The following is a 12,484-nucleotide window of genomic DNA, read 5'->3' on the forward strand; positions in this document are numbered from 1 at the left end:
GCCCTACAAGTTTTTGGTGGTCAGTGGCGTCGTGCGTTTTCCCGGGACCTGCTTTTTTGCTTTCTCTTATATGTACTTATCCTAGTCCTTAAATTTTTTTTTTTTCATTTCAGTCTTTTTTTCCCCAATCCTCTCGCAGCCAACACACCGCATCTCGATTTTTTGCTCTTGTTGACGCGCGCGGCAACAATAACAACATCTGCAAGATGCCGGTGACGAAGAAGCAAGTCCCGGCCTTGTCAACGAATCAAATTACTCGGACGCCTGGAGCAGTGTGATGATGGGGTTGTTGTTGACTACTGGTAGAGCTAGTTCATTCGGTAGTGCTTGTCCCTCTCTACTCAATCTTAAAACGCGCCGGCGCCGACAGGCTCACGGCTCCTGTGCCTTTTAGGCTTGGTGGGCTGTGGAAAAAGGGGGCGTGGATGACGAAATGCCCTTTTCCAGTTTTCCAATGATGTTCTTTTCTATTCCTACTCTGGACTAGCAAGAATAAGAGCGAGCAACCAACTACAGATTACCAGTACCAGAACTGTACCCTGGCACCTGGCAACCTGTGCTGGGGCCTGCCACGCCTTCTCGCCAATGCCGGACAACTGGCCTCTTTCTCGCAACTTTTTGGAGAAATTGGAGAAACAAAAAAAAGACCCTGGACTAGTTCTTTTTGCTGGTACCTCGAGGTACATGACGCGCCGGTAGTCTGGTTTGGGATTAATAACTGGCGTTTATTCCCCAGAAATTGGGCTCCCCAGCCAGACTTTGCCCACCAGCATGGGTTCTCATAACTAGCAGCAAAAACGAAGTCGCTCCAGAAACACATCCACAGAACAAACCTGCCGCCGAAAAACACAGGGAGGCCCGGCTGGGGGCTCTCAACGGTGTCAATTTCTCTTGCCGCCAAATCCACAAAACCCCCACACGTAAGCCTTGCTTTTTCTTTTTCCCTTCTAGTGGCAAAAGAAGAAGGAAGAAAAGGGTATGTATCAATGTATCTTTTTTTGGTTGCACTCGCCCGCGACCAAAAGAACAAAGCTTGCTGCTTCCCATCATTGGCTTGCCGTGGGAAAGTACTTCCCTGTCTCGGTCGCGCGCAACCCGTATAAGAAAACCCACTCCTGTTAGATTGGCATCCAGTGTAAAAAACCGTTGAAAGGCTTTTTTTCTGCACGGGCAGACTACGCTTTTTCCAGCCCTTGGCTCTGTGCGGTTGACGGCGTTCGTTCCCGTCGGCTATACAGATAGATGCACAGGGCCGAGCCGAGCAAGCTTTGCTTTAAAAAGTGCTCGGGACGGCGCGCCGCCGCCGTCTCCGCGCGCCTCCGTTTTTTTCGTATCAAGTTGCCTTTTTCGAAGAGAAAAACACCACCAACGGCCATCGGCAGTGGTGTGAAGGCGTGCATGTGTATGCGTGTGTCTGCCTGCGTCGCCCAGCCTTCCGGGAGCCAATCGTTGTTCTCTCCGGGAACGCGGACACGGGATGTGTCGACTCGTGGTTTGCGTATCAGCATGTACCAGTATGCCTGCATGACGTCTCTCTCTCGGCTACACACACCCCGGGCCAGGAAGAGAAGGAAGAAAACCAAGAGCCAGGCATCCTCGCCCGTCCCGGCCTCCATTGTCCAAGGACCAAAAACACCACAAACAACACCCACACACATACGCCCCCCTACCCTCCTCCAAAGCGCCAACCCGCGCCGGCGGGTAGCATTTCCGACCTGCCGGGCCATGGCCGTCAAAGTTTCCACTTTCCTCATCTCTCAAGAAGAGAGAAAGAGAGAGAGAGAAGACCCTACTAATACTACCAGCACCAGTACGGCCTGGTTTTAGTTTATTGCCTTTTGGTCACTTTGTTGGGCGCTCTCCCCTTTCCCTTTCCTCGCCTGCCCCCCCGGTGGCCTAAAAACTTGCCATTCCAAAAGGGCCCAGGAGCAGCCCAACCTTTCCATCACAGAGTCGCACACCCCCCCTGTCGATCTGGAACCCATGTAGTAGACAAGAGGGAGCCCGCCCGCCCCAAGCAAGCGTGGTGTGCAAGGGAAATAATAAAAAGTGCCCCCAATAACCCAAAAACAAAAATTTAGAACGAGGGTCTCAGCGCTCTCGACTTTTCTTCTCTGCCTGCTGGTCCGTTCATCCCAGGGGTACTCACAAGTACTTTCTGCACAAGACCCAGAAATTCACCGCTTAAACTGTTTGACCGCAACATCGGTAACCGTCCCTTTAAATGATTCCTGGTAAGTATAGGTGGTCTGAGCAATGCTGGCAATGAGAAGCTCGGAAAGCCACGCGAGCCTACAGCAGGGGGTGTGGTGCTGGTGGTTCTTTTTTTTTTTCGTGCCCTCTCATGTTCCAGGTGCTGGTCCATGGATTTAAATATCCTCACGTCCCTCTTCCTGTCTTGCTGTCCCACCCCTTCTCATCATTCCACCTTGGCAGGCTCTCGCAACTTGTTATCTTTTACATCTTGATCCGAATGTGCATCTGACTCTTGCTCCTTAGCTCGTCGCTTTCACGTCGCATACAGCACATACACACCCTACCACGCCTTACTACGTCAATCTTACACAACTGCCGAGGCTTCCTCTCTGCGCAACCATTCTCGACACGAACCAAACAAAAAGCTAGCAGCTCCTCAAACATCACAGCGTTCTAGGCACTTTGCGATACGTCGCACGAAACTTTGACACAATGGCACGCGGACCGTACGACACAACAGGCATAAATAAGCCCAGCAATCCTCAACCTGCCAAGCCGAAATGATGATGCGTCGGACAAAGGCGTGAACAGAGCACCACACTCGCCCGACTACTACACACCATTTAGTGCGTCCCGTCCCGTCCCGTCCCGTCCGCATAGATTCGGCAAACCGAATGCATTTTGACTAACTAGGACGCAGATACTGTACCATCCAACTCTTCCATTTCTTACTTGTCGAAACAACGATAGACGGCGGCGTTTTTGCTTCATTTCCTTCTAACGGATAATACTTTTCTCTTTCGGATGCGGGAAATATCGTCGAGACCCTGTTTTTGCGCCACTCCCATGCACACACTGGGCCGGTCACCAGTGCCTCTGGGAGCACCGTTTTTCTCCTCATCGGTCAGGACACCAGATTGCTTGCGACGAAGACGACATGGGCGACCAGAAAAGATTCCAAACACGAACAATACACCACATAGACGGCGTCACCGCCATGTTACAAAATCCATTCCCCACGGAATGGTACTCGAAAAAAAGGTGGATCAGGCTGGGCGAAGAACGGTTTCATGTGAATAGCGAGACATGCTGGGACCTAGACCCTCGAGGGACTCGCGGAGTATACGATCCTTTGGGCGCAATTCGGAGGCTTGTTTTGTTGGCGCCCAAAGGAAAGAAAAGAGCGTCATCGTCCTGGCCTTGTCCACATGGCTAGTGGAAAGACAGAATAGGAAAACCCAAGTGCCCGAACTTCATGCAACGTCATGCAGCTAGCGGGCGCTCCCGCAGGAAGTGGGCAACACGTTGGGCGGTGCGGGGAAGGGACGTGGAGAGAAAAGACAAACGCTCACGAGAACCGGTTCTGGCCGAGTTGATACCCGGAAAGCCAAGGTGGACGGCGCATCTGCTGCCGCAACCTTGTGTATGGCAGATATACAAACACCTTTTCATTAATAGACTTGATTTTTGTGCCTCGCCATCTTGTCTCGCTGTGTGCCCCACTACACGTCGATTCGTGTGTCCGAATTTGAGATAAAGAGACCTGGTGTTCCTAGTGCGCACTCTATTAATATGAAAAATCGAGTGGCATGTAAATGTGAAGCTCCCTGCGTAGTGGGCAGCAGTCGCCAATCGGAGGCGGCGTCCGGCCCAGTCGGAGTCGACGGACTGGCATGCGCTGGCCTTGCACGGAGTATAACGGCCTGGTTCGCGCCGCGACAAGGTTGCGCAAGGCTGTTCCAATAGCATGGCTCGCCCCTCCAAGCGGTAGACCGATTGACCGAGTACCGCTGGACCATAAAATAAAAATGAAACACGACCACAGGAGCTGGCATGAAGTCAAACAGGCGAATGGCGAAGTTCTTGGTGAGATAGCGTAGCAGCTACAAAGTTGACGGATATGGGAACGTCATGTGCCCCTTCGCGGCCTCCCTGACGAGAAACCTCTTCCCATTTGACTTTGCGCAACTGAAAGAAATCTCCGAACTTGGCTCGCGGTCAGTGTCTCTCTTCAGTGCGACACGGCATGCGGGCTGACGCGCACAAGACTTACCACCCCGCCTGTGTAGCAGTCGTGCATGGTAGATCTGACGTGGCCGCGGGTCTGCACCAACGTACATACAGGAGGTTCGATGAGGAATTGGGCACAGACATGCATGGAAAGCGGGGGAGACACTCCGGCATCTCATCGACGTTGGATGTGACGACGTCGCATCTCGCATGCTGCAGCGGGTCGGTGAGCGTCCTTGTCAGCCGGAATAAGGAAGGAAGGCGACGTTATTGTAATGACCGGAGCTTTTGTCGCCGTGAAGTGGTTTGGATTTTTCTCGACTTTGCTAGAAAATGGCGTTTCTGTAAAATAATAAATGTTTGAAAATGAACATACTTGGCTTGCCGCGATGCCGATTCTAGCAACTCGCATTGTGACAAGCTGAAAATGGTCGTCTGCGGGGGAACTTTAACAGAAACCGCCACTCCTGCAACAAATTCTCTCACACCTCAGCAGCATCGCATCCAGTCTCACAGTCCGAGACGCAAGGCCGAAGAAAGCTATTTGGAACAAAGATAACGAAAATGATATACTTGGGAGGCGGGAGCTCCGAAGAGGACGAGGCCAACATCTGGAATTTGGCCTTTAGGCTGGGCAGAAGGTCGTGATTTGGCCACTTGCAATGGCTTCGACTCGGTGGCAAAGTCCGGAAGAATGGATTAATAGCTCACTCGCGCGATTTGGCGAGTTTCCATCGATTGCACTTGGCCTTGAAGGGCCCGATTTCGGCCTGCGCGACGCCGACATTGTCGCGATTCCGGGTGGTAGTACCTTTAGGCTCCTGCAGCACCTGCAAAGCAACGATTTGCTCTCTGCCCTGCAAAGCTTTCTGGACAAGGGTGGACGCATCTACGGAGGCAGCGCGGGCGCACTGATCCTCGGCGCCAGCATCGCCATCGCGGACAGCAGTGCAGGGGGCAAGACGACAACACCATTGCGGATCTGCGGGACATGCAAGGGTTGAATGCGCTTCGATGTTGCGTGGTCTATCCTCATTCCGAACTAGGCGCCGATAAGTTTGAGGGGCATTGCCATCGCTGGAGCCAAGAGCACCGGATAAAGGTGATTGGCATCCGGAGACGTGTGGCATCCAGTTTGATGCCTCTGGGCGCGCGTTGAATGCGGGGCCATCGCCAGCGCATCTGTTTGCGCCCGATGGACGAACAAAGGGCTGGGCACCCAATGAGACATTGCTGTTTCCACTATAGGCGTAAGTTGAATTGTTGCGTATGTATGTTTTGATGTCTTGTTATGTCCTCGCTCGTGATTGTGTCACGCGACACTGATTAATTTGCTGTCTTGCTATGGCCGATGCCGGTGATGCGTCGCAGCAAGCCCGACCCGGACGGTGCGGCTCTATCGTCGCGCATCTGAAATACAGTACTGGGCGAGATAGCCGCCGAAAATGCAGCCCGTCTGTAATGGGTGTGGGCATGCTCACGAGGAATTCGAGGATGTTCCAAGAAGAGCTGGCGAAGGCTTTAAAAAGAGGCGCATCCGAAGCGCAGCTGAGCGAAAGAATCAGGGAAATGGCTGAAAGGGGGCAAGATACCTCGAGAGATGACGCCGTCCACGCCACACATCATATCGGCAATTATATCATTCGTCGCCAGCCATGGCGGTTACACGAGACCACTGCGGTGTGACAGGCGTGGAGTCGTGTTCGTGGAGGGCTGTCTAGCTGCCAACGGGGTCGCACGTCGCGGGTCTGTGGATGTGACGGAAATTCTGGATGTTGTCTGAAAAACATGTGGCAAATGTTAGCATTGCTTGATGAAATCGAAGGAAAACCGTTGTGAGTAAATGTGGTGTCGCGCGCCCTGCTACTTACTAGTGCTGCGACGTACCGGAAGAGGCCGACGGGACGAATCGAAATTGCCGCGCCAAGCTGGGGATCTGGAGAAGCGCCGGTTCTGGAGGACAATAGCAAGAAGAAGCCACCCAATATTATTGTTCTGACATGGGGTGGAGGATCCACGCGCAGGCGATTTGTGACAGAATCGAGCCAAGCACCATGCTGCGCCCGCAGAGGGAGGGGGCATGGCTTGATGTCGTCCAGCCCCGGCTCCAGCGGCCCACGGAATGCCCACACTCAGCAAACGGCTGCCATCATGGAAGCAAATTGCAGTGATCCGATAGGTCGGACGGCTAATGAAGGCGCAGGCCGGACCAGGGATAGCACAAGACAGGACGGTGATGATGAAGGTTGGCAGATGCAGGAGATGCAGGGTCAGGATGTGTAATGGGTTAAGGACAAGGATCCAACAAGCTGTCTGCAGGTGGTAGCAGGCTGCAGTCGCAGCGCCAAATGACAAATGACCTCCGAGACCTGCCAGCTGCCACATCTATCCGTTTGCATGCAAGCCTCACGCCATAGTTTTGTTGGCTCTAGTTATATAACGCTGTGGTGTTGCCATTTTTTTCGCATTCCCAACGCGGCACAACTGGTGGTATCGAGAGAGCGCATGGCAGAGCAGCGAACATTCCTGCCACCATGGCTATCCCAAAAAGCATTGCTGCTGACTTCACCTGGGAGCTCGCTGCGTACACATCCCTCGCGTGTTGGGTCGTCTATGCGGTATGTCTGGGCGTCTACCGGTTGTGGTACAGTCCCATTGCCCACCTGCCTGGCCCCAAGCTTGCCGCGTTGACGCAGTACTACGAATTTTACTATGACATTATTCTTGGTGGACAGTACACTTTTCGCATTGTCGAGATGCACAAGCAGTACGGTCCGGTTGTGAGGATCAGTCCCTGGGAGGTCCATGTTAGTGATCATGACTTTCATTCTGAACTCTACCCAGGGCCGCACCGCCGTCGCCACAAGTGGCTGTTCTGGGCCAAGCAGGTGAGAAAACTTTCAATGGTTGCTTGCGCTTGCATGGTACGCTGCTAACATGATGTAGTTTGGAGCTCCTCGTATGTATGATTCGTGCCATTCCCGTGGCATATTCTAACTCTGCTTCAGACAGTGGTCTGGCGACTCTCGACCACGACCATCACCGGCTCCGCCGCACCCCCTTGAACCAGTTCTTCTCGACCAAGGGCGTTCGCGATCTCCAACCCATTCTCGAAGAACGGGTAGACCAGCTTCTAGGCCGTCTGCATCGCGAGGGACGGGACCGTCCAACTGAGCCGCTTGATCTCATGTATCCGTTCTCTGCTTACACCAACGGTATGCATCAGCAATATGTAAACGAAGAGTAATCTACAAGGCTGGCTAACAATTGCACTAGACGTCATCAATCAATACGCTTTTGCGCGAAGCGATCACCTAAGTACGAAAACCTGCCGATTCTAAATATCAACGCTAACGTGTTGCAGTCGAGGAGCCTGACTTTGGTGCTGCTACAATTGACAGCCTCCTTAAGGGCACACATATGGGACCAATCATAAAACACATGAACTGGGCTCTGACGCTCGTCAATGCTCTACCAGAATCAGTCTCGGGGCGCTGGGTGCCTGGTACGTATTCTACCTCTGCAAAAATAGAGACATGAGCTTACTTTTGTAGGCTGGGACGGTTGGTTGAAGCTCAAGAACGACATCCTTGGCCAAATTCGCGACATCAAGGCTACACAAGGGACTAAGAACTGGGAACTCGATGTCGACCACCCGACCATTTTCCACGAATTGCTTTCCTCCGAAATACTACCCGACGTTGAAAAGGAGACTGATCGCCTGGCGCAAGATGGACAGATTCTCGTCCAAGGCGGCACTCTGACTACATCTTGGGCGCTCTCACTTGCCGTTTTCCACCTGTGCCACCGACCGGAAACACTCAAAAAGCTTCGCGACGAGCTGTTTGAGGCGATTCCCGATGTCAACGAGGCCGTCCCCCTCGCGCGGCTCGAGAGCCTGCCGTACCTGCGCGCCGTAGTCAAGGAGACACTGCGCCACAGCGTCGGCACGAGCAGCCGCCTGTCCCGCATCGCGCCCGACGAGTCGTTTGACGTGGCCGATCCCGACACCGGCAAGTCGTACCACATTCCCGCCGGCACCGTCATCAGCATGAGCCCGTACCGCACCATCATGGACGCGAGCATTTTTACGGACCCACTGGCCTTCCACCCCGAGCGATGGCTCAACGAGGACGAACGGCTGGACGGGTATCTGATCATGTTTGGCGGCGGCACGCGCGTCTGCCTCGGCCAGGCGCTCGCGCAGGCCGAGCTGCACCTGATGCTGTCCAAGCTCTTTCGCCGCTGGGGTAGCGGCGGCGAGGTGGGCGGAGACGAGACGGGTGACAGGCGCGAGGGTGACGTGGGTGTGTTTAAGATTTTCGAAACGACGCCAAAAGATTGTGAAATGGCGTCGGATTACTTTATCCCATTGCCTTACAAGGTACGTAGCCGATCCGCGGATGTGAGGGCCGAATTAATGGTGTGTTGTAGGGCAGCAAGGGTTTGCGATTTCTTCTGGAAGCTTTTTAATTGGCGCAGCGGGGGATGCTCATAGGATGCAATCATTAGGACCGGGAATATATGGTTCAAGTCACACACGACGTATTAGTATCTCTGCTATGAATACAATCCTTACTTGCACATCGGGCCGGCGCGCTCTCCAATACTCCGTCTTTCGTTACTAATAAGGTGCGAGCAACAACGCGTCTGCGGCCAGTTCTCCACGGAGTAACTAGCCCGTCCCTATTTCAATTTTCCTTCCCGACAAATCGCAGCTCAAGACTGTGCCTGACAAACCCCGGATCTGCTGGTGCCGGACGCCACTAGCAAGGTTGGTGGATCGGATGGGCAAGAAGCCGGGGGACGCCACGCGAAAGAACACGGCCGACCTATTATTTCATTGCTTTTTGTCATCTTGTTGCCTTCCTGAGGTCCGTCCGTGTAATTAAAGCACGAAATTGTATCTCTTTTCATTTTATTTTTTACTGCCACCGTGGCCGCAGTGTAGTTTGAAACACAGACCCAGCACGCACGCACCTCAGCGCCGCCAGCTCTGATAGGTGTCATACAGTCAAGCTCCTGATACACAAACACCAAACCCGCCTGTGGGGTTTCCCCTGTCACTCCCTACCTACCTACCTACCGAACTAATGCCTAGATAGGTGATGGCACCAGGTTCCCAAGCGCACAGCTCGGCCTGAAATCTTTCCTCTAGCTGCCTACCCGGCGCGTTTTGTTTCTACATTGTTTACCGCTTCTGGAAATACCATTCTGTTCTTGCACCAGCTGGACCACTGTGTTTCTCGATCTTGCATGAATCTCCTGTCCGCCACGTTTACCTAATCTACTACCTTATCGTTACTTGGCATCGTCATCCACCATGGCAGCTGCAGTCGACCCAGCTACGCGGAAGCGAGTCCTGCGAGTAATCGCTTTCTCGCTGCTCCTTGACTTGGTATGGACCGACCCTTGACCCCCTTCTCCAGCTTCGGCGCAAGCTGTATCGTCCCTCGAGCATTGCCCCACGCACGCGTGCACCGGCGGAAGCCGCAAGCAAACCGAAAGCTGACCACCCCCATCTTCGACAGATCTCCTTCACATTCATCCTGCCGCTCTTCCCGCGCCTGCTCGAATTCTATCGCGATAGCGAAGCTCCCGCCCTCCTCAATGGCGGCCCGCCGACCCTGCTGCAGCGCGTCATCAGCGGCCTCAATAGCTACAAGGCGTCGTTTGCGCGCCCGATCGAGTCCCGCTACGACATTGTCCTGCTCGGCGGCGCAATGGGCTCCTTGTTTTCGTAAGACGCCAAACCCCCCATTGCGAATACTATACATCTCTTCAGTTTTCTAACCTCTGAGTTGCAGTCTGCTCCAGGCGTTTGCGTCGCCGCTGATTGGCCGCCTCTCTGATCGATACGGCCGTCGCAAGGCTCTCCTCGCCTCCATGACCGGCAACATCATCTCCGTGCTGCTCTGGGTCGCCGCGGTCGACTTTCGAACCTTTATCGCGAGCCGTGTCGTCGGCGGTCTCTCCGAGGGCAACATTCAGCTGGCCACCGCCATGGCCAGCGACATTTCGGACGAGGCGTCGCGCGGCTCGACTATGGCCATCATCGGCGCCTGCTTCTCTGTGGCCTTTACCTTTGGCCCCGCGCTAGGGGCCTGGCTGAGCACCGTTCCCTCGGTCAAGGCCAACCCCTTTGCGACGGCCGCCGGTGTCAGCTTGGCGCTCATTGTGGTGGAAACAGTCTATCTGTACTTTTACCTGCCCGAGACGCTCCCTGCCATTACGGGCAAGAAGGCGGCTACTGCCGACAGCGCAAAGCAAAACGGCAACGGTACCAGTTCCTCTGCTCCCAAGAAGACTGTCGAGAGGACAAATTCGCACATTATCCTCAACGCCGTGCACTTTGTCTTCTTGCTGTTCTTCTCCGGCATGGAAAGCTCGCTGTCTTTCATGACCTACGATCTCTTCTCGTTTACGTCTGGCAACAACGGCCGCCTCCTCGGCTTCATCGGCCTCGTCGCGTCTATCCTGCAAGGCGGGGTGACTCGGCGTCTCCCCCCGCTGACCTCTGTGCGCCTCGGCACGACGGCCTGCCTGGCCGCCTTTGTGCTGCTGGCGCGTCTCAACACCACCGGCGGCCTCTACGCGGCGGCGACCTGCCTGGCCATCACCTCGGCGACTGTGGTGACGGGCCTGAATGCGCTCAGCAGCTTCGAGGCCAACGAGGACGAGCGAGGCAGCAAGCTGGGCAACCTGCGCAGCTGGGGCCAGCTTGGCCGTGGCCTAGGGCCTATTCTGTTTACTAGCATCTACTGGTGGGCCGGCAGGGAATATGCCTACACCGTCGGAGCGACAGGCACAGCCGTAGTAGCGGCTGCTGCCTTTGGCCTGCTCAAAACGCCCAAGGCCTCGTTGAAAAAGGCGTCGGTCAAGAGCCAATAATGTGCCGTCGCCACAGCTACACCATACATGAGAACTGAAATATAGCATTGTATAGTTAACGGCCTGGGTGGCATTTGGATACACACTAATGAAAATCATTCAAAAAGTTCAATGATCGTGGAGTGCAACCTGCCAACGCTTTTTCACTGTTTCAATATTCATGTGCATGTGCAGAGTTAATCGGCAGGTTTGGCCGCCCTCCACCCGTCTCGTGTTGCAATGATTTCAAAAATTCTAGCATCTTCGTCCCCGCGGCCACCATAAAATCTAATTACACCCTGTAGCCTCCACTGCAGCAGCAGTGCTTGGACTTTTGTCGAGACCTGCACTGAAGCACAGGCCCGATTTCGGTGCGACATGTCAATCAACAAAAATTCCACGTCTACATCTTTGATAACGATCCATGTTCGAGTATTTGTTTTCTCATACGAATAAAGTCATGATGTTTGCGATCGCGGAGTCGCTGTCAGTCTCACTTAAAAAAAATCAAGGTCGGCTCACAGCCTCGTGAGTCAGGCCGTTTAGTTGGTTAAAATCTGACAGCACACCAAGAGCAACTCTCGGGTCGCAACACAAAGCCATAAAGGGACTGCTGTTTCGAAGAAGAAGAAACGGAAACAAACAGAAGAAGAAGAAAAAAGGAAGAAAAAAAAAGAACCACATAAAAGTAAAAGCCATGTCCGGCCAATTCGTCTGGATCAACGGCATGCCCGGCGTCGGCAAGCTCACCGTCGCGCGCGCCCTGCACGCCCTCCTCCCCGGATCGCACCTCGTCGACAACCACTCCCTCATCGACCAAGTCACCGTCCCACGCTCCAACCCCTCCTACAACGCCGAGCGCGAGCGCGTCCGCGACGCCGTGTACACCTCGCTCGTGCACCCTTCCTCCGACGAGGAGAGCGCGTGCGGGGATCAGGCGGCGCAGCTCGCGCACGTCGTCATTTTTACCGGTACGGCGGCTTACCCTATATCCACACCCAACGGACTTCTTCGTTCCTTCTTTCCGCCTGCTACCCGAAAAGCAGAGTATTACTGACATTCAGAGCTACTAGACTTTTTCACCGCGGGCACCATTGGCGCGGAATGGTCGCAGGCGCATCAGAAAGCGGCCGCCAAGGCAGGCCGTCCGTTTCTGCCCGTCTATCTGACATGTGAGCGCCAGGAAAACCTGCGACGCGTGACGAGGCCGGAGCGTGGCGAGAAGGGAAGTAGCAAGCTCACGGATGTGGAATTGGTGCGGAAATTCATGGACGACTCCAAGATTTATAAATTTCCTGGCATCGGGATCGACATTGACACGACGGCGAGGGTGCCAGAGGAGACGGCGCAGCTAATACGGGAAGCAATGGATGCTCAACTACGCGAGACGCGAGCATGAGCGTTTGTG

At 54.3% G+C, this 12,484-nt stretch overlaps 4 protein-coding genes across 4 annotated transcripts; all 4 read left to right on the forward strand.

Moving 5' to 3' along the window:
- Window positions 1–4,868: 4,868 nt before the first annotated feature.
- LMH87_002086 (uncharacterized protein) lies at window positions 4,869–5,210 on the forward strand (the record flags this gene model as incomplete). The annotated part of the gene is made up of 1 exon (XM_056193481.1): window positions 4,869–5,210. The coding sequence occupies one exon, from the start codon at window positions 4,869–4,871 to the stop codon at window positions 5,208–5,210; it is 342 nt and encodes a 113-aa protein (XP_056050515.1).
- A 1,530-nt stretch (window positions 5,211–6,740) lies between these two features.
- Window positions 6,741–8,679, forward strand: LMH87_002087 (uncharacterized protein; the record flags this gene model as incomplete). Its single annotated transcript, XM_056193482.1, has 7 exons — window positions 6,741–7,094; window positions 7,153–7,165; window positions 7,215–7,421; window positions 7,483–7,524; window positions 7,571–7,711; window positions 7,761–8,590; window positions 8,641–8,679. The coding sequence occupies 7 exons, from the start codon at window positions 6,741–6,743 to the stop codon at window positions 8,677–8,679; spliced, it is 1,626 nt and encodes a 541-aa protein (XP_056050516.1).
- Window positions 8,680–9,529: 850 nt separating this feature from the next.
- LMH87_002088 (uncharacterized protein) lies at window positions 9,530–11,097 on the forward strand (the record flags this gene model as incomplete). Its single annotated transcript, XM_056193483.1, has 3 exons — window positions 9,530–9,604; window positions 9,738–9,946; window positions 10,014–11,097. 3 exons carry the CDS (start codon window positions 9,530–9,532, stop codon window positions 11,095–11,097), a joined length of 1,368 nt encoding a protein of 455 aa, XP_056050517.1.
- A 676-nt stretch (window positions 11,098–11,773) lies between these two features.
- LMH87_002089 (uncharacterized protein) lies at window positions 11,774–12,475 on the forward strand (the record flags this gene model as incomplete). Its single annotated transcript, XM_056193484.1, has 2 exons — window positions 11,774–12,047; window positions 12,150–12,475. The coding sequence occupies 2 exons, from the start codon at window positions 11,774–11,776 to the stop codon at window positions 12,473–12,475; spliced, it is 600 nt and encodes a 199-aa protein (XP_056050518.1).
- Window positions 12,476–12,484: the final 9 nt, after the last annotated feature.

Source organism: Akanthomyces muscarius, chromosome 3 (assembly GCF_028009165.1).
Source record: "Akanthomyces muscarius strain Ve6 chromosome 3, whole genome shotgun sequence".
Taxonomy (NCBI): domain Eukaryota; kingdom Fungi; phylum Ascomycota; class Sordariomycetes; order Hypocreales; family Cordycipitaceae; genus Akanthomyces; species Akanthomyces muscarius.